At 41.1% G+C, this 21,496-nt stretch overlaps 1 protein-coding gene across 4 annotated transcripts in view; it reads right to left on the minus strand.

Annotated features, from left to right (window-relative positions):
* The window catches only part of LMNTD1 (lamin tail domain containing 1), a 215,538-nt gene that overhangs the window by 139,897 nt on the left and 54,145 nt on the right, over nt 1-21,496 (minus strand). For all 4 annotated transcript variants that reach the window (XM_075759065.1, XM_075759068.1, XM_075759063.1 and 1 more), the window contains exon 2: nt 21,272-21,397. In XM_075759065.1, coding sequence (XP_075615180.1) covers nt 21,272-21,382 — 111 coding nt within the window. In that variant the 5' untranslated portion in view covers nt 21,383-21,397. The remainder of the gene's footprint in view (nt 1-21,271; nt 21,398-21,496) is intronic.

Genomic DNA, 21,496 nt, shown 5'->3' on the forward strand with positions numbered 1-21,496 from the left:
AATTACAGTAAAGACTTTTTTTATTTTATCAGGTTGGCAATATCAGAGGAGATAACATGATTCCCCTGGCACCATAAAATATTCAACATTGTGAATAAAGTTATTGATAAAAGAGCAGCAGAAAATAGCACTTTAATAAAGCAGTGCACTTAAAAAAGCATGTTTTTAAATGATTTAATTTAAAAATTAAATTGCATTTAAATAATTTGATTACTGTTTAATAACAATGCATAATTTATATCTAAGTGACTGCTTTAAAAAAAATCAGATTCTGCTGTGCCAATAAAATTTTTAAAAAATTATTACAAATTAGAAATTTTCCTCTCCAACCAGGCAATTCTAATACTATATCTTCATCCTGGAGAGCTCCTTTCTTGAGTTGCTTCTTCAAAAGTCAGAACTTTTGCCATTCTAAAGGGAAGTTGTAGTTAGGCACCATGACCAACCTCCTGCCTCGTGGAGCTCAGCTGTACACCTCACTGGGTAACAAGTTCCTGCCTCTGCAACCAGCAGCAGTGGCTCTGCCACCATGAAGGGCAACAAGCCAGCCCTGGCTACGAGGAACATGAGAACAAGTCAACACTTCCAGCATTTCACAGCAGCAGGTGTTTTGTCAAACAGACCCAAGACCACGCTGCATTTTGTGGCTGCTGGCGAGAATGGATGGTTTCCCAAAGGACAGGCATTTTTCACTTAAGCTAAAAAAAACAAGAGCCTTCCTTGCCTTAGTCACAGTAGTGTAAGACTTTTTACACTTAGGACAGTTGTCCATCTTCCACCTGCAGGGCAAGTTAGATGTCCTAAGCAGAGAACTGCGTCGATTCCTGTGTACCAGTGCATCATGTATTAAGAGGCTTCTAAGAGGAACTGCTCCAGTTTCCAACAAGGAGCAAGTCAGCCCTGGGTAACCAGAAAGAACCAGGAAAATAAAAGGATGCTTTAAAAACTGCATTCCATTTCCCTTCCTCTCATTTTTTCTACCAAGTTCATTGACAGTGACAAATGTGATATTTTAACCTATATTGAAATTAGTCTTTTTTTGGTCACAGGACAGAAAGATAAACAGGTGGTGGAAAAGAGATAGATGCGGAGCTCAAAAAACTAGGCAAAGATGTTCGCCACTTGATACCTGTTTCCCAGAGGCAAGGAACTCTCAGACTTGCTTCACAAGAGCCACCACAAGAGTTCTGTTACAACCCTTCAAAGAACAATTTGTATTCATAGATAATATTTCAAACCAATCCAAAGTAAAGTGCTGTGAGGTTTTTTGATAAAATTTCATATAAAATTTTGAACTACTACCATCTTAAAACAGGAAATAAACCCTGGGTTTGTTCTTTTACCTGTACCTACAGGCTGTCTTTTTTCCTCCATTTCAAAAAAAAAAAGTGGCAGAAAAAGGAGAGAAAAACATGATTAAAATGCCAAATTTAGAGGTGTGGAGAGAAAAAGAAACTTGATTTCTGAGTGGTCCAGCTGGCTTCTAATGAAAAAAGTATTTTAAAAACCCATAAACATTTGGGGGGGGGTCACACACATCCCCCCCTCTCCATTTGATCCTAGAAGACAAAAACTGTCCCCCTGTTATCTGGACTAAATTAGTCTGTTTCCCTTCTGACAAATATCAGTGTCTTAATCTCACCATTTGCGAACTTGAACCATAGTTCATCTTTTAGAGGTAACCTGCTACAGAACATAGATCCATAGTTCCCACCAAAGGGAACAACAACTCTAAATCACATAATACAGAAACAGCTATGCCTCCAGGCACTCGATAAGTATTGTTAAATATTAGCCAGCCAGGGTTACATGAAACTTCACATTTTTTCCCCCCACTGAACTAAACCATATGTAATTCTATAACTCAAAGTACAACTTCTCTTTCAGATTAACTAAAAGAATTGATCTATAATCAGACCAGCTGTCTCACAATTAAATCTCTGTCCAAAAAAGTGTATAAATCTGTGGGGAAAAGCTGTCCCACAAAGTAAAAACACATGCAAAGAGCATTACTCAGCAGACTGTCAAACAACAACAACAAATGCTTGGGAAGGGTTTCAGTTTAATCCACTTCTTGTAAATACGCAGGCAATGAAAACATTGTAAAGTCAAAGTATGAAATTTAAAGCAAGTCTTTGACTGAAGGAGCTTCTAGCCACTGAGGGTATTTGAAGACGAAGGTCATCCACTCTGTTCAGCTCTTAGAGTTGGTTGGTTTATGTGTTTACTGTCACATCTTTGGAAAAAACTCAGAAACACTAAATATAGACTACACATCACAGATTGTCTTCCCCTTCCTTACCCCCAGAAAACAGCTTCTTGCCTTCAGTAGATGTGGGCTGATTTACACCAGTCAGGATTCAGGCTCTTCATATTTCTCTACCCCAGAAGACACTTAGGAAGGCTTTGTGCCATATCACAAGTCCTTTGATTTATGGAAGTTTCTGCTGTATTTTCTATATACGCTCCACTTGAGAACATTTTTATGAAGAAAACATCATTTTGCATGGCTCTATATGATTTTTAATTCTACTTCTCAAACATCAGATAATCTCATAGAAGCACACTGTGTTTCCCTCCTCTCCCTTTATTTTTTAGTGCTCAAAAATTGCAATTTTCAAAGAAAACAATTAAAAGGTTTCATCCAAAACAACCCCAGCAATGCATTTTCAGGATGACTCAACTACTTGCATTTATTATATTAGCTCAAGTCAGTGAGGGGAAACTATTTTTGAAGCTGGAAGCCATGAGTTACAAACAGAAAGGGGATACCATACCAAAACAGCCCACGTTGCTCAGCCTTTTTAGAACCAGAAGAAGAGTGGCCAAGGCATGACATTTTAATTACAAAGAAAGCTAAGGGATCACTGAGAAGGCAATAAGCAAGGACAGGCATAGACACATAGGACCTATGGCAGGAATGAGGTAGAGGCAAAAGGGCTAAGCTGGTATTTTGATACTTCCTCAGGCAAGCTGAAACCAGGAAGCTTTCCTCAGATATCCATCCCCGCTGCCCCCTCAGTGGGCTCTCTGGGCACTAACCAGACTGCTCCTTTCCAGCTGCTGCTTGAGTCACAGCGCCTAGCTGAGAAGGATGCTCACACCAAATCCTACTGTGCTTCAGCCACTGCAAAGTTGAGTCCTGCTTGGGTCTGAATCCTCGTTTTTCTTTCAAGGACCAGGATGCGCTGTGGGGAAAATGCTAGATTTGGGGACTTCTGTGGTTCTGCCTTTCTTCTCCTTGCCTTTTATTCCCTTCCTGTCTGTCTTCCCTTCCCTCCTCTTTTTCCTTTTTTAAAATGGGATTGTTCGCTTGTGTAGTTTCACAGTTAGGTGTGGCTAATCAGGTGTGTGATAAGGACAGACCTGATGAAGAGGTTCCTTGAAGGTCTGCTAAAAATGGTCCATGTAAAAGAATACTGTGCCCATGTTAATCTCTATAAAGTTAATCCAAGCAATCAGAGGTAATTTCAAAAGCTACACCCTTGGCCAAACTATTATATCATGCGGTGGCACTGCTTCAGTTCCAGCTTCAGGCAAAGCTGCCACCTACTGAATGATCAAACCAATTCTGGTATTTTTCACCATGTCTCCTTAATCACTCTCACCTTTAGTCTTCAAGGGACTGCCCAGAATAGAACTTAAAAAAAAAAAATCCCAAAGATCACAGTACACCCAACCTACATAATCACTTGTATCCTTATTTTTAATAGATTAGAGCTTCATTTTTCTAGGCTCTTTTTGAACCAGTATGTTATCAAAAATCACTAGTAAAACCTTTCATCTGTGGTGGACTCTTAATTTTAGCCTAAAATTACATAATCTTGCAAAAAAATTACAGCACCCCCTCTTCATGCCTCCTTTACATAAAAAGGAAGCGCTAATATATTTACATAGTTCCCCAAAGATATCTAGCTGAAAGTGGCTGAGAAAGGAGTGGCAGACACGAAAGGAAGGGTCACCTTCAAGATAATGACTGGGACAGAGTGGGGTCATCACACCCTCAGTGAAAGAGAAAGGATGGTCGGTCTTCAGTACTGGCAAGTTAGAGACTTCATGTGATGTCAATTCTTATGATTTGCTGCTTGCTTTTCTGACTTATTAAAAAGGAAAAAATGCATCACTGCTAAGTTCTTCTAGAGCAACATGCAACAGATCCAGTTCCAAGGTCTTAGTGAAGATGACTGCTCAGTTCATTCATCATGATTTTTCCTTTCTTTTTGAATGAAAATATAAAGTTAGCAGAGGCTGGAAAGTTTTGCTTAGTTGCTATACAAAACCATGGCCACCTCAACTACTCTTAAAACTTGGTATATGGTTCACAAACTTTTTGATCTTTAGTTTGATTATATTTTTAGAAAAAAAAAAAATTGATACTTAACTTATATTCAGGTCCAGAGTTTGGGTCCAGGCCTATACCAATGAGATGCAAACAAATCTTATTTTGCATTGCATGGTTACAAATGTTGTTAGTAAGCATTAAATTATCCTTCTCTTAATTAAGCAGTTATTTTAATTGCAGTATGGATGTCAATTCTTGATGCTCATTAATATTCTACTCTTTAAATAAACATCACTGTAAGGAAAATAGTATTCAATGGGGCATTGGAGTAATTAGAAGAATTTTCTAAATATAGGTATAACTGTCACCCAAGTGGCTGAATTCCTACATCAGTTTCATCAGCATAATCCAGGAGAGATCTGTAAGCTAAATATAGAAACAATGAAAATAAAGGATATGGAATAAGCTGCAATAAGTGGGAAGGGGAAAGCGACACAGCTATCTTTGAAATGTCTAGCTTTCTTATATTTTACTGAGATTCATGAATGTGCCACGGAAGAAAACAGATGTGCAGTTTTACAAGCCTTATATTCTCAAGGAAACCACACTATTATAACGCACACACATGTAATAAGTGCACACATACAAACAGAATATCATCACTTCATTTTTAGTTCCTCTTGGAGCCAAAGAATGATACATAAAGTACTCAAAAATGACAAGACATACAGCATCTCAAAACTTCAGAAAAGCTGCAAGAATTACAGTGGAGACTTCTCCACTAGCATTGGCAATATTGTCTGGCTGGGAGCAGGGTCACCTACCTGGTAGCTGCAGTTGTTCATTGCAGTGGAACAAGTGGTTCAACTGATGACAACTATGGGAGTAGGAGTTATAGGAAGATTAGAGGGGTGATATTTTGTCATCATCCTCTCTTGCCCATCCCCAATTGCTACAGGCTGGTTTTTCCCTCATCCCAAGCACTCTGCTATGACGGAGTCGCATTAAGGCAAATCCAGAAGGATTTCAAAAGCCTGTGGATCAAGTCTTAACAGAGAAAGGAATGAGGTCCTGTACATCTGATCATCAGCCCTAGGTATGCAGACATCTCTGCCCGTCGCTGTATTATCATAGCGTATTGCATGCTCTTGTGGGCATCCCTTCCCGCAACAGCTTTTGATGTAAAGGAGGACTTACTCAGGTGTTTTTATAAATACCGAGGCCCAGACAGACTGAGGTGAAGACAGCAACCCTGTGATGCAGTATCAGCATGAACCTCCTGAGAACTAGGCTAGAAACCTGGAATGTGCTTATGGGATCTCATCAGTAACCGACAGACAAAAAGGACAACAAATCTCTCAGCAATTTATATCAAAGAGCTTGTAATCTCTTTAGCTGTATATATTTAGCCTTCTAGTCAACACAATGGAAATTAGGAAGTCCAGAAAGCCCATATAATACCCATCCCAGTACTTCACCAGACTACAAAATGCTAGACAACCACTTATGAAAACCTAAGACCTTGGGTACAAAATACCAGAAGTTGCAAACAGCCGCACATCACAGGAAGATAGGAGGGACCACGAGTATCTTCAGAGATGCCTCACTCCCACACTTGCGCACTTCTATGCAAGTTGCCCACATGCCAGGAAGCAGTCTACTGTCCATGTGGCAGAAGTTGGCAGAAGTACCTCGCAGCCTTTGGCAACATGAAAATTCCTCCTTTGAGCAAGACTCGAGATGTAAGTTAAGCTGCAAGCTTGAAAGAATTAGAATTATTTCAAAGTTAGATCCAAACCTAAACCCTCCACTCTACCGCCACCAAGAGTGCTTGTATTTGATGTTTGAGCTCAGGGCCACATCCAATTAGAAAACACGTTTGCTGTCCCACAAAATACCTATCACTCTGAGCTTGTACTTTTGTGGCATCTGGCAAGAGGAAGAAAAAGAGAATACGGATATAAAGGAAAAATATTTTCAATTGAGGAAATTCAAGCATAAAAGTAGTTCATTCTGAGTAAAAACTTGAAAACAAATGTGTGTTAGGAATTGAATGACTTTGAGAGACTTCAGCATAACTCTATTACGCACATCACTGGAAAAGAAAACATCTTCAAGAGAAGCAGCAGAAAAATCAGAAAATCAGAACTCCAAGGCTGCAGATATATATGTCTAAGACAGGTCACAACTAGCACACAGGGAACTCTCTTAACACTGCTCTACAAAAATCACCGTAGGCAAGGTGAGAAATGGCAGCTGGTGCTGCACACGAACCACTGCACAGACCTCGCAGATAGTCCCAAGCAAGCTGGCTGTTCTTTCAGGCTGTTGCAAAATTCAGAACCAGGTCCAAATCTTAAACTCTTCAACGCTTCCCCACCTGGCTTGAGGGGCACTTTTTCATTTGATGCTCTCTTCTATTTGCGCAACTAATGAAGGGAAAAAAAAAAAAATCACCCACAGGCACCTGCCCAGGAGCTGGCACATATCCATCAAGATGTAGAAGTTGATCTCCATATCCATTCTACATATTTATCCAATGAATAAAGAACAATCTTAACTAAAAGTTGCACTGATATCTGCAGGGATGTAGTAAGAGTGCTTTATTTCAGAGAAGCCGAGGAGGGAGCATTCAACTGTGCTCCATGGGTCACTGTTCTGTCCTGGCAATAGTAGGAGGGGACAGCTGGCTGACTGATTAGCTTTAAGTTAGGATCTATATATGATACAGGAAGATGAAAATGAAGTAACATATAATTTTAAGTTACTTCAATTAAAAAGTAGGTTTTATTATTAAGAATTAATTACTAAAAAATATTCTTTCCCTAGCTTCTAACAGATCTCTGTTAAAGCATCTTCTCTCAATGTGCAGCATCCCAGGTGACAACATGGGCGTACAGGTAACAGAAGTGCCAACATACTTGGCTGAAAAGAAGAAAAACAAGGCTCCTTTGATCCCAGGTCACTTCTAAGGCTGATCCAATGTGCCAGATACTGCTGGTTAGGATAAAGGTCAAGCCAAGCCACTGCACAGGATGTGGCTTACACAAGGGAGACAGCTCCACAAATGTGTGGGGCACAGGCCCACCTGCAAAGTGTCAGGGTTTTACAGTTTGGCTGAGACTGCTCATTTCAGTGAAGTATGGTTTTCTTTTATGGTCTCCTGGCAAGATTCTGTAGCACTGGCAGAGAAACAGGGATTGAGAGTTTGAAGCAATCTTCACAAGAATCATCGATAGAAAATCTCCCGTGACATTAGAGCCCATGAACTGCTCTGGGCTCAGTCCTCATCAAAGACATCCCCATGGTGCTATACAAACAACACACAATGGCACAGCAAGTAGCCTAGTTACTAACAGAAAACAGTACTGGTAGCAGCAGCATAAAAAATATTACTGGGATTAACATAAAAGCAAGCTCAGTCTCATGTCAAACTATTGATAGTATTTTGGATAACATCTCTGACAGTCACTCTCTTAATTTCACAAGCGAACAGTGGATGACCACTGTCAGCATAATGCTGACTTGCTTCCTCACAGACTAGCATCTGGCCACAACAGGAAAAATCCTGGCATGATCAGACATTTAATCAGCTTTGGTAACACAACACATTTTATGACCTGTCCTAGTGCATACTGTCTAGTCAGACTAGCTTAATCAGCTGTATAGGCTCAAAGAGAAACCCTCCAAAACACTCATTACCCCTTTTTTACACTCTGCAGTGCAGTATCTTTCATCTTCCTTTGAGCCAAGGTGTCAATCACCACATTGATAGTTAATACCAACTCTGTCTAGGAGTTTCCTATCCCTCAATTAAGGGCATACCTGTAATCCCAAACACGCACTCAGCTGTCAGTGCATCTGGAGAAAGAGGTCTTTGTATTAGCGGTTCAGCTGGCATCTGCCCAAACTTCAAGCAAGATCTAACAATACCATTTTCCTGTTATGAAGCATTCTTTATCTGTAGATCCCAATGTGCATAAAAGGGAGACCCTTCCTTCCCATTTCATAAACTATCCCAGATATGGTTACTGAGGCATGGGCCAAGGGAAGAACTGAGATTATACCTCAGATATCCCAGCACTCCTCCAACAACTAGGTGTCATTGTCTTCTTTACCTCTCATGTACTGAAAGGAGGCTCAAATGTATTTATTAGTAAGGATAGAGGCTCTGCCACAGGAAAAAAAACAAGGTTCTTTCCTGTTGGCTCTCTATTTTGCCTAAATATGACTCTTTCTTACCTCTGATCTACAGATGCTTAGTAAAGGCAAGCTAACAGAGGAACTGCCTCCAAAGTAGTCCTCACATGACACAGGAAGACTTGCAAGCTGCAGAAGAAACTCTGTACTAAAAAAGTGGCTCTATCCACAGTGGGGGGGAAAGTTGTCTGAATTTTAGTTACAGCTTCAGCATCTGCTTTACAGGGCGGGAAATTTGTTTAGTGCTAAAACCCTCAAGGAGACAGAAATCTGTAACATTGGCTTCTGTTTTACTTGTTGGCTTTTAGCTCAACTGTTTTACTGCTCCTTATTTTAATATAAAACTAGAAAAAGAGACAGAAAGAATGAAGCTTTAAATAAAATCAAAACACATAAAGCACATAGTAGCCTCTGAAATCTCTCCTGCTGCAACTGCAATTTCTTTTTGTAGGAGAGGAAAAAACTGCATGTATGTGTTTCCACAGCAGCTGTGTCAGTTCTCCTAGCTTACAGGACTCAGCACAGCACATAAAAGGGAATACTGAAATAAAGCTAAAAAAGCATTGGTCTGTTGGTACCTCAGTTTCTGTTGGCTGGCAGAACAACTTACAGACACTGCTAGAAGGCAGCAGGCTTGGCCTGGCATTGCGCTCCCATCCTGCTCCACAGCTTGTCAGGATGCTGAATACAGTTAACATGCTCATTGCATCACTCCAGGCTTGTGAGCAGTTTGTCAGCAACAGGACATCCCAACACAGCGCACCTCAGAAGGACAGTTCCTTCAGGAGTCTAGTTGCGTAGGTCTGTTCATCCAAACACGGCCTTACATTAAGGCTTCTTCTAGCACTGGAGTGCTGAAGCAATCATTTAGTAAATGTGTCACACAAACAGATTTATAGTTGCATTTCCTGACTCCATAAGTGATGGGGGGGGGTGTGTGGAAATAATAAGCTTAGCCTTTTTTAGGGAACAAGAAAAGGTCATTTGTCTCATCAAATTTCATCCCTTAATAGTACACCTATTCCCTCAAGGAAATTTCTAATTGTTCCTCAATAATTTCAGTCTTTTGCTTCAAGTAACATTACTGAGCAGTTATGCTATAGCTTTTATGATCTTCTTCAGAAAAGAGTCCCTAGTTTGCTCTGAACAAATTCAAAGAGTAACTCAAACAAGAGGAGACTCTTAACATACATTATTTGCCATTGAAATATGACAAATTCATAAGACAGACTGTGAAGACAGCATATGTACAATGACATGCTACTATAGCATGTGATATCTCTCTCGCAGCACAGGGAAAGGTACGGGTGATACATTAGCTAACAAAATCCATGATTTCCAGACTTTCCACTGGAAATCCTCTGGATATAAAATTGTCAATTTTGTTTATTGGGCCTTTTGCTCCCTAAGTTGATCTTCTACCTTACACATCAGCATCTGGATTCATCTGCTCTACAGACTCTAACATCTTGCAGGGCTTTCTGCAACTAAAGGCAAATAAAGAATCATAGAATGGTTTGGGTTGGAAGGTACCTTAAAGATCATCTAGTTCCAACCCCCCTGCTGCGGGCAGGGACACCCTCCACTAGACCACATTGCCCAAAGCCCCATCCAACCTGGTCTTAAACACTTCCAGGGATGGGGCCTCCACCACCTCTCTGGGCAACCTGTTCCAGGGCTTCACCACTCTAACAGTAAAGAATTTCTTTCTAACATCTAATCTAAATTGACCCTCCTTCAGCTTAAACCCATTACCCCTTGTCCTGTCACTACACTCCCTGATAAACAGTCCCTCACCATCTTTCCTGTAGGCCCCTTCAGGTACTGGTAAGCCTCAATTAGATCTCCCCGGAGCCGCCTTTTCTCCAGGCTGAACAATCCCAACTCTCTCAGCCTGTCCTCATAGGAGAGGTGCTCCAGCCCTCTGATCTGCTTCGTGGCCCTCCTCTGGACTCGCTCCAACAGCTCCATGTCTCTCCTGTACTGGGGCCCCCAGAGCTGGACGCAGAACTCCAGGTGGGGTCTCACAAGAGCGGAGTAGAGGGCCAGGATCACCTCCCTCAACCTGCTGGTCACACCTCTTTTGATGCAGCCCAGGACACGGTTGGCTTTCTGGGCTGCAAGCGCACACTGCCGGCTCATGTTGAGCTTCCCATCAATCAATACATGAACTGAGCTCCCACAAGCCAACACACTCCACACAATCTGTTTCTTTCTAAAGAGGGAGAATTCTGAGTTACTACCTATCTCTGCCAGTGGAGTGCCAAAGCCTTATCTCAGTAAAGAGCCCAGTACTCTCAATGAGGAGGCAAGCACTCACCTGATTCCACAAATAGCACTAACTCAGGTGCTGCACTTCAGTGCAACACCATGGGTTGGGTTAAATAGTAAAGTGACTCAAGTGTTTAGGTGAGCTATATGAGTAAGTGTCTACAAAACATTGCTTGATCACCTACAAGGTGTAACGCGATGTCTGTAAGTTATATCTGGTATTTTGCACGCACTGTATTACAGAAACCTCTTTCACCACTGGGGAAAAGGATTTGTTTAGAAACAAAAATTAGACCATTAAATTCAAAACTGCAAGGGGAAGAAAATTAAGGTATTTTACCACAGTAAGACTCTTGTAGCTATTTGTCACAAAGGATTCAATGGAAAGAAAGGTACATAACCTCCAAAATAGTTGATTAATTTTACTCAGCATTCATCTTTAATTATAGGACAGCCTAAAGGCTAACAACATAATCAAGTCCCCACTGTGGCAGACCCTGGATAATCATATGTTGTGTTGTGGTAGTTCTGCCTCTCCAGCAATAGGGACGGGATGTCATTTTGAACACCTCTTCTTTACACATACTTCATGAACATATTTCACTGACATGGCTAACAGAGCTAAGAATACAACGACTGTGTACAGGATAAAGGCACATGGCTGCTAAACTTCATGTATTTCTCTGCCGAGACAGAGGCAGCAGGCTGGGGCAGAGCTGCCTCGTGACTCCCTTCTGCAGTTACACAACTGCATGCTTGCTTTTTGGGAAAGCTCACCAGGCTGAACAGATACAAGCAGAAGAGGAGCTGGGCAGGAAGAGATTAAGCAGTCTGCCCAAAACCAGTGCCAGGGCTGCAAGCAGAATCCATGTCTGCTGCCAGCCCACTACCCAGTGCCCACACTGATGCTTCAAGAAATTTTATCCTTTCAATTGAATGATCTGACATTTATGCTGAACATATCCTTGCCTTACCTATAGGCATTTTCTAATGCATGAAAATAAGTTTTCCTCTTTGGAAAAGACTGACTGGCTTTGTTTCAATTCAGTATCCTCTTGTCCTCGGCCCCTTTGCTGCAAGAGCCCACTATATCTGTACGTAGACAACGTATACGTCAGAAGTACTTTAAATGTCAGTGCTCATCTCAAATAAGGACTTTCAGGCAAGTCTATGATTAAAACTAGATATTCAAGCAGAAGATGAATATATTATATCCTCAGGCTCCTTAAGTCATGATCCATATTTATAATGCAAGACTAAGGCTTCTGTTAATAATTACATCTTTGCCTGCTCATTCTTCCTCCCCACCCCCATATGTATACACACATGTGCAGATGCATATATAACATTTAAAGTGAGCAATTATTCACCCCAGAGACAGAATAACTTCTTTGAGTATATGCATGCTAGAGTTTAATTCTAAAATTATTGTGCAAGACTTGCAGTAGCAAACCTAGTTCAGATTGAGACACCTTCCCCTTATTCAGTATGAATAAAGGTGAGAACAGCATGTTCCAGAGGGGCTAGAGCACTCTAGTTAACAAAGCGTAGCCACATTCATTCCAACTTCAGGTAAATACTTTCCTTCCAAGCAGAAGTCTCTGATTTGAAGTTCCCTAGATTCTACTTTGTCAGTGCTTCAGAGTGGCATGAGCTTCTTTATGAATGAAAGTCACTTTAAAATGTTTGGCAGCCACTGAATGCAGAAGTTGTATGAAAAAAATATAACAGGGTCTCAAATATTACTTTTCGGCTAATGTCAATCTCCCCTCTCATTTTAAGCATCTTTCTCAGCAATAAGTAGTGCCACTGGATGACACATCAGACTGGAAGAAATAGCTTGCCATTAAAGTCAGAAATTTGATTAGAAGGAACATTTTGACCAGTATCCTAGAAGCTTAAGCCTCTATTTCTTCATGCATCCTCCTCACGGCTACAAATGTCTTTATAGAAGAGGGGTAGTACCAATGTCGCTAAGAAGGATTCCACACAACAAAACAGACAAGCACTGCACTCATTACAGCTAGCTGTGAAATGCTGCTTTCACGCACACATGCATGTATACATACATGCATGCGTGCATACACTTCCAATTCATCATAAAATTAGAAGCTTTTTTTCCTGTAAATTGAACACTCTCCATCTTTAGTAATTCAGCTCTAGAAGTGGAAATGCTGTCAGCAACATCAAAATAACATGCTGTGAACAAAAATGTTTCTTGACAGAACCCTATGTTTTGCCAAAAAGACTTTATTAAAAAATTCCTAGCAGCTCTCATCACTCTTTTCACCTTTCCTAAAATTTGCCTTCCAATATGCGAAATGACCAGAAAGCACTGGGAGCCTGCATACAGCTCGCTCTCATGATCTCCAGTTACTCAAGAGCAACTTCTATGGCAAATTTGTCACTGTAGACCTAGTCTCAGATAACCAAAACACAGTTAACGGAATGTATGCAGCTAACTGACATGCCTCTGATGAGATTATTATAAAATCCAAAACCCTTACTCAGGCAGAAGTATAAATCACAGTGACACAAGTCCACTTAAAATAAAAAGTCACAGCTGCAACAATAGCTGTGTACACATTCTGGTTGTCAACAGAGCCAGACAAGACCACCACCCATGGAGCAGTTTTTCATTTGAAAATTAAGTACTCCAATGAAGAGGTCATCAAGACATCACTCAGAGTGGAGGTATGGGAAATGCAAGTGATATTACATTGAAGTGGGGGTGGAGGGGCTGAGCATAATTGAAGAAGCTACTGGGTACTTGCTTTATTCATCCCATTGCTCAAAAAGACAAATGAAAACTCCTGCCTTGTCCCCATTGCCTTGCTTGGGGCTTAGCAGTATCAAAGTGATTTGTCTTTCCTCTTTTTCCCCATCCACCTCCAAAAGAGATAAAGCGTTACTTCCCTTCATAAAGGGCTGGACTGGAATTTTACCAGACGCCCTGATCAAGAAGCAGGGTGTAACCAACCTACCCCTGAGCTGTCCTACCATATCTCTTTTCAGCAAGGAGCAGAGAGAGAGAGACACTTATTGGTCTTGACCTGCAACAAATTAGCTCAGCTCAGCACTGTAGCAGATGAAGGAAGTCAAGGCTACACCTACAGCCTCTGTTAAAGACAGACAACAATGAAAAGTATTCCTGAGTCTGCTGTCTAATTTCTCCCTGAAAGGGCTTCTGTTAATTCAAAGAGGCTCTAATTTTGCACCCAAGCATTTGTATCTGCCAGCAGAGCATATAAGCTACAAAGAGAGGATGGGCAGTTGAATTTTTGCAAGGTAAAGTTAGCCTCCTAGAATATTTAGTTCTTCACCAGTAGGATTTAGGTATACATATAAGATGGATGTATTGTCTTTCACTGTGATCCAAACAATAGTGTGAGGTCTATCCTGCATCATATAATGTACTGCAGTATTTCATACCAAGGATATCTTTTTCTACTACTTATTGCAATTGCAGCTGAAGAAATCAGTTTCTAACCACGTTTTAGAAGAAAATAACAAAATTAAAGTTTTAGTAACCAGTACGCACTTGTTATATTTGTACCTTATCTCAGTTAGAAATCAGGCTATATTTCTGGAATATTTTAGTATATCTTGCTGCTGGAAAAAAAAATCTACAACAAAAATGCAATCACTGCATTTCTCTGTGACACATGTCCTCTTGTTTAGTCCTAAAGATGATTGCATTTGTCATCTCATGACACACAGGACGTGTGCATTTCACTTGTTCTGCCAGCTACTTACAGTTTTACATTGCAGGTTTCCTTACTGCTGCATGTGTCTAGTTCTTAAAGACTAGTCTTAAATACGCTCTATTTGGGGTGGCAGAAACAGGATGCAGTCCTGTTAAGATACAGGAGAGCATCTGCATCCGAGACTTGCTTCTGCTTTGCCATTATGAATATATAACACCACAGCCTTGGGAAGGAAGAAAGCAGTAGCATCCTTAAAAGTGTGTTTGATGGGGCAGGTAAATCTTGCTTATCACAATAATTAAGAAGCAGATGTACTTATAGCATACTAATTCTAATTTTTAGAGACAATTTAGCATTCACAAAAAGTCAGATAAGATGGGGTAGAAGCTCACCTCACGAAGCCAAGGAGTGCAAAGTGGCGACAGCTAAGTTACCATGTACTAAATTGAACAAAACATTTCCAAATCACCTCTTAACTTAATTACATCCAGTCTATCATCACAAAAACATTAGCAATAACTGTGGTCCCATTCTTGCCTGCCGTCTTGTCTATATGTTTCAGAGTCCCACTGATCACAAACCAACTCCACGTTGGCGTAACTGGCTAGGAGCAGGCTGTCTGACTGATGTCTCCAGGACTGCCCTCAAAGCAGAAAAGGATTTGTTTGCTATTCAGGTCTCTCCCTTGGGAAAGCCTTAGGCACTCTTGAAGAAGAGCTTCTTTTAAGGGTGCTACTGCTTTTGCTGTGAGCCCCGGCGCTGCCACAGACCAAGCCTTACTCCTGCGCCCCTGTCCTGGCACAGGGCTTTTCACCCGAAATGGAAACTTGGGGGCTGAACGTGTTTCTGGCAGAGCCTCCCAGGGACTGCCAGCACCTTTGCTCTCATTAGAGCAACTCCGCTACCACACACAGCACACACATGCTTTACAAAAGGATGCAGAGATAGGCACCCAGAAATGTATGCCACAAAAGAATAGTAGAAGGATAGCACACACAGATAATTCACAGAACAGTTACTGAAGGTTCATATCAAACATCAGTTCCATACATCCATGAAGCTGTCAGTGTCTGAAACATTTGTGACTCTCCATATGTTTCCCTCCCCCAGATTTGGTCCTAGCTGGCAAATACAGAGAAGCATGTATCTCTTGCACATACACCAGGCCCATTAGATGAGTGCAGTGAAAGTCTACCAAGTGTCCGTATCCAAAGGAAAGTTTATGACAGTTGTAACCACTGTTCAACTTCAAACTCCAAAATACAAATTTAAGTGCAAATAAACCTTAAAATGTCTCAAATACACTCAGAGAAGCATTAGAAGCACCTACATTAGCTTAGCATTTAGTAAAGGCAAACTAGCTCAGCTACAATAGAAAAAAGCTCCAAAACCAACATGGGATTTAAGTCTTAAAACTGACTTTTACTCATGAAATGGCCACTCCTGTTCTGGCTGATTAGATTAACAGGATACCTTGAGAAAGACTGCTTATATATTTCCTGGACTTCAGCAAATCAAAATCCTATCAGGAGTTTTACTGAGACTTCATGCTCCTCCTTTAAGTCACAAGATGAAACTCAGGTAAATAAATAAGTAAATCTATCTTTTTCTAGCTACAAACATACAAATTATTATTTCAGAACTTAAATTAACCCATAGAAACTGTATAGTGCTTTAGAAAGCCTTTTGGTTTTGCCAGGATTGTATAAAATTTGCTTTTTACCACATCAACTTCTCCAGAAGAACCACCACCTCGAGGATGGAATAAATCCATTCTGGAGAGCTGATGAGTTTTCTTGCCATACATCAAGGTGTATGCAATAAGTGACCTTCTGTGATGTCTACACCAAATTTTTAGCAGAAAACTGACCCAAGTGATCTAGCATATTGTGACATCACATTTACTGTGACATCAGAGCACTGTAACACCTTTTGTTTTACCACTCACGGTACAGCGTCCTAACCTAGCACAGTTCTTTACCCATGAGAACAGTCTTTATTATATCTCAAACAATCTAACTTTTGATATGTTGGCTTAAAATGTACTTCCCTTTGAACTTTAAGTATTACTGCATTGTTTGGGTAGTTCTGCTCTACATACAGCTTCATAAAATTATTTTCCCTGATTCAATTATACATTTATTAAAACAAATTCAAATATATTTTAGATTGAAATAATTTAGTCATCTCTATTACTTTTCAGAGCTGAAAACATTATTTTAAGAGAATCTGAACCATGAGGTTAGAATTATCTACTGAAACACATATTAAGGTGCAGCCAGAAGACTCAAAGTTAACTTTTGAGAATACCGGGGCAAATCTCACCTTCATCTTTTTGTGAGCTTACTCTTCACAATTCCACTTAGCTAAACCCCCTCTAATCACAGAAAACTTGTCAATGCAGTTTATCAAGCTTCCTACAAGACTCATTTGTTTTGCCCTAGACAGACATGACCTGAGTCAGTGCACCAGAAGCCCTTCTCCACACACATCAATGAGTTCTTTTTGCAGCTGTTTGTCAACAGTCCTGTCTCGCAGTGTTAGCAAACATACACCAGGGACATGCTCCTCATTTCCCTAACTCAAAACTCATCAACTCCACAGGGTCCAGGTCAAGGCTGAGATAGATTTCTCAGTACCTGCCTCCTCACCTTGCTGCTGGATCCACCAGGGAGCAGGGATTTGCATGGCAAGGATGGGGTTGCCTGTAATCTCTCCTCCAAATGAGATGACAACAGGGGTGCCATTCTCTTAGCATAAGCCATCAATCTGAGGGATGTTTCTGAGAGTGGTACAGTGTTTGCTGGGGAAGTATTTTTAAGGGTCTGAGTTTGAGATCTTTGAAATGGAAATTTTAGTATCCTTCCACATGAAACTGTTTCTGCATCTGTTCTTCATATGCACAAAAGACTTGCTTCACAGCAGCAAAAGCATCACAGAGGAGCTGCGTACAGATCACAGACCTACTGTCAGGGGCTCTGGCAAGAAAGGGAAGAAGGTTCTGTAGCCAGCCTGCTGCATTTTGGCCACCTGAAGCTGGAAGGGGAGTTGCTTCTGCGCAAGCAACAGAGACAGCTTCAGCGCTGGAGAGCAGCCCTCTTTCCTGCTTCAAGCTGCCTGCACAAGTCCCAGTTCTGCGGCAGCGGCTAGCAACCGACAGCTCACAGAAGCGAGGAGTGCTTCGTTACGCAGTGAGCGCAGGATTGCGCTTCTGCATCAAGCACTAGCCAGCTCCTGAGACAAAGTATTGCTCTGCCTGAAGGAGAAGAAAAGGTTCTCCTTCTCTAGCAAAGGAAGAGCAAGGCTATCTTTGAAAGATGCTAAGTATGCACATTTGCAAAGGCTACTGGCATCACATTTCCTTTAATACTCATTCCTTCAGTTGAAGGCCCAACACAGAAAACTAGTGGAAATTAGTACTTTGCCTTAATGTTTTTCCAAGGGCCTCTGCATCAGCCTTTGATTAGCAAATCAATCTTTTCAAAAGCTACTACATTGCCCAGGTATCTGCCTTTTGTTGCAGTTACTACCAGAAACTCAGGAAGCAGGTGTGCATGCCTCAGCAATGTCCCCAGGATAGAGGCAGCTCAGCTTGTTCTTCTGCACTCTTGTCTACCCTAGCTGGAACATTTAAGTATTTTATCAGTAAAAATCCAAGCACAGTATCAGGGGTCTCATTTCCTAGCTATGCAACAAGCATAGTGACAGACTTGATGGGCACCCAGGGTTCAACTTTTAATGAACTGCAAGTGCAACCTGGAGACACAGCAGCTGACACTGCTATAAGATTGTGCTTGTAAGCAGATACATTCAAAAAGCCTCTGATTTTACTAACATCTTATTTATATTGAAAATGGGTTTTTTTACATAAAAAACTGACAACATATTTTCAGGTGCTAGGAGTACTTTGGACTTTTTTAATGAGGGAGGATTTTTATTATTTAACAAACACAAATGCAATAAGCTTGTACAAAGACTGAGAAAATTGTTGCAGTCCTTTTGCCATTTACATGACCACAGTTTTCTAGGTTTGCCAGACATATCTTGGTTTAAAATAAACATGTTTGAAAATGAGCCTCTTTGCTTCTACCTTACTGTACAAAAAATCCAGTACATGCAGCACAGCAATAGTCATGTGGGATTCAATACCCTATTACGTTAGTGGTAACAAAGGTAGAAAAACTTTAGTCTAATAGGCTCATAAAACTGTTTTTCAGTTGCATTATTGCTTCCAAAGAGACAAACACTTCATTTGTTCCACAGATACTAATGTAATTTCAGATGTCTTTGATCTTGTCCAGACCAAGATACAAAGTATCCTTTAAATTATACTCATTAAAGTGGTTTAACCCACTTTTAAACAAAAGGCAGTTTTTGCACAACCTAACTTTAAGCATCTAAGGTACGTGCCCAGATTAGAAGGATGACATCCTTAGCCAGCTCCTCCAGAAGCTATCTGTCCTGGGCTGAGGAGACTGGAGATTAACACCTCCTCACCAAACTTGAGCCCTCTGGTCATTTAAGCACCCTCTACAGTCAGAGGGGAAGCCCCTCCAGAGAACAATTCCTCTTATTTTACTACAGGTATCCAGGAAATTACTCACCATGTCTACCCTTCAAATGACTAATGAAAGGACAGAAAGCTCTAAGAGTCTTAAATTAGGTGAGATTAATCCCACTGCATTGATTACAGAGGGAGGATAGACATCCACCTAAGAACCACTTGGTTCTTAACTTTCTGGCAAGTAAATTTAGGAGAGATTAAGCCAGCCCTGGCTTTCTAATACAGGCACTTACATACATGACCAAAGTTGACCCTCTTGCCGCCAATGCTTGGTCTACGCACATTTCAGGGGTTATGCATTAATCTATGCCTTAGATAAGAGAGTGTGGAGATGGGAGAAGTAGGAGCAAGACCCAGCACTCCAGTGCCTAGTTCAGGGGTGTGCTGTGGAAGAAAGCCACTGTGTAATCAAGGGCTGCACTTGATCACACAGAGTCAGATTTCCCATGGGCATGTCTATCTTCCTTTGCAACATGAAAGTGCCGCTTTTCAAAAGTCTTGAAAATACAGCCATTTGTTCTGGAGTCTACATGGATGTTTGACACAAGCCAAGCAAGCTGCAGGAGTATCAAGAGTCCAGATTGCTGAATAGATGAAGAACAGCCTTTGGCTCTTCCACTTTACACAGAAAACTTAATATTAAAACCACTTAACACTAACTGCCTATACAGTACTCTGTCTCCAGAGACATAGCAAGACAGAATCCACAGCCTCTTGCAACACATCTTCACCCAGTATCTGGGCACCTACATTTTAAACAAAAAGCATAGACTAGTTCACCCCAAAATGTCTGATAGCGGTCTCCTACTCTCAGGGGTAGGAGACAAGGTTCAAATCCCCCTCACCAAGATTGAGGGAATTTCATCCACATATGCTGCATGAATGCTGCAACCACACAGCGCTCTGATAAGACAGGGAATGGCATTGCTTCCTTGTTTTCTTCTCCTTGTTACATGAACCTAGCCTTGGAGCTATATTTCTTTTTCCAGCTGATACTATTGAGCAAAGTTGCAAGCAGTTTGAGGACAACCAAACTGCAGCTTGCAGCAAATTATCCCATGGTCTATTTTTTTAAAAAGTGTCAGCCCGCTGTAGAGATAGATGGTGTTACTGATCACAGGAGACAAGATCCTCAGTTCTGAGTCACACTGAGATGCATCCTGTTCCACCGTACAGTCCTGCACACAGCTGCACTGTGGCTTTGGTCAGATACCAAGGCAGACAAATCCCTCCAGAAGCACAGAGGCCAGCAAGGAGGACGCTGAGGGGTGGGCACATGCAGAATAGCCAGCCACAGAGAAGAGAAGGCTCAGGGGGCAGCTGCTCACCCTGCAGCCTCTCACCACACACCCTGACCCCAGGTCCAGCACTTGGGGCTGAGGCCCATTGGTCACTTGCACTTAACAATGGTTCCTCAAGCACAGGCCTACAAAAAATTTAAGCATGTGTAAACTTGGCAGTATTTCATCCCTATTGACCATTCTATTGAGAAAGGAATCCATACACAACACACCCTACCCATGCACTAATCTGACCAAAAACAGTCCTTTTTTGGAGGGGAGGGACACACAACTACTGCTGCTTAATGCAACACAACCAGGGCTTGTACATTTTGTAGCTCACATTTATGTCAAGAGGTATAAAAACTATAAGCATCCATAAGCAATTACTGAGAATTTAGCCACACTGTTTGCATGGGTTTATATTGTACCAAACAAATATATTATACTATTACTGTGTGAAATCTACCAGAATGCAATTTATTGAAGCAGTAGTCATAAAGAGCAGCGGATATTTTATTGCCTACGACAAAAGCCTTTCCCCACCTCCAGACATGAAAAGGTCAAGCGCCTCCCTCATTTTAAATATCTGCTCAATAATCTTCCTTTAAAGAATGAAACTGTATCAGACTTCAACTCCTTTTAAAAGAAACAAAACCAAACCCACAGTAGTTTCCCATCTCCCCTCTGGATTATGCTAGGTACAGCAGTGCAAGACAGTTACGGCAATGTTGCATTTGGAAGCTTTCCAAAAATAGGTATGACTGAGAACGCTAGGTTATCTTTTCATAATATATTCAAGCAAATAGCATTATGATGTTAGTCACACAATGAATTATGTTCTGAAGCATGCAGAAGAAAACGTGCCCATACAAAACCTCAACTGTATAAAAATCAAATAGTGGTTTAACCTGCTTCCAAGGCTCAAACATTCAAACAGCCTCTATTATTCTTATATTGATCTCACCATTTTCTGCAGTGCCATAAACACAGCTGTCAGACTAGCAACTTGCTGATTCAAGCACTGGTTCTCCTCTTGTACTTGTTCCAGCATGACTTGGTCAGCGTGTAATCTCATTTGTAGCTTGTGAAACTGCAATAAATAAACAAACATACATACATGAGAGACTTGTCAAGCAAAGCAAGCTGTATAATTATCAGAGTGGAAATCAAATGCCAACATTGATTATAT

This window comes from Balearica regulorum, chromosome 1 (genome assembly GCF_011004875.1).
Source record: "Balearica regulorum gibbericeps isolate bBalReg1 chromosome 1, bBalReg1.pri, whole genome shotgun sequence".
Classification (NCBI taxonomy): Eukaryota; Metazoa; Chordata; class Aves; order Gruiformes; family Gruidae; genus Balearica; species Balearica regulorum.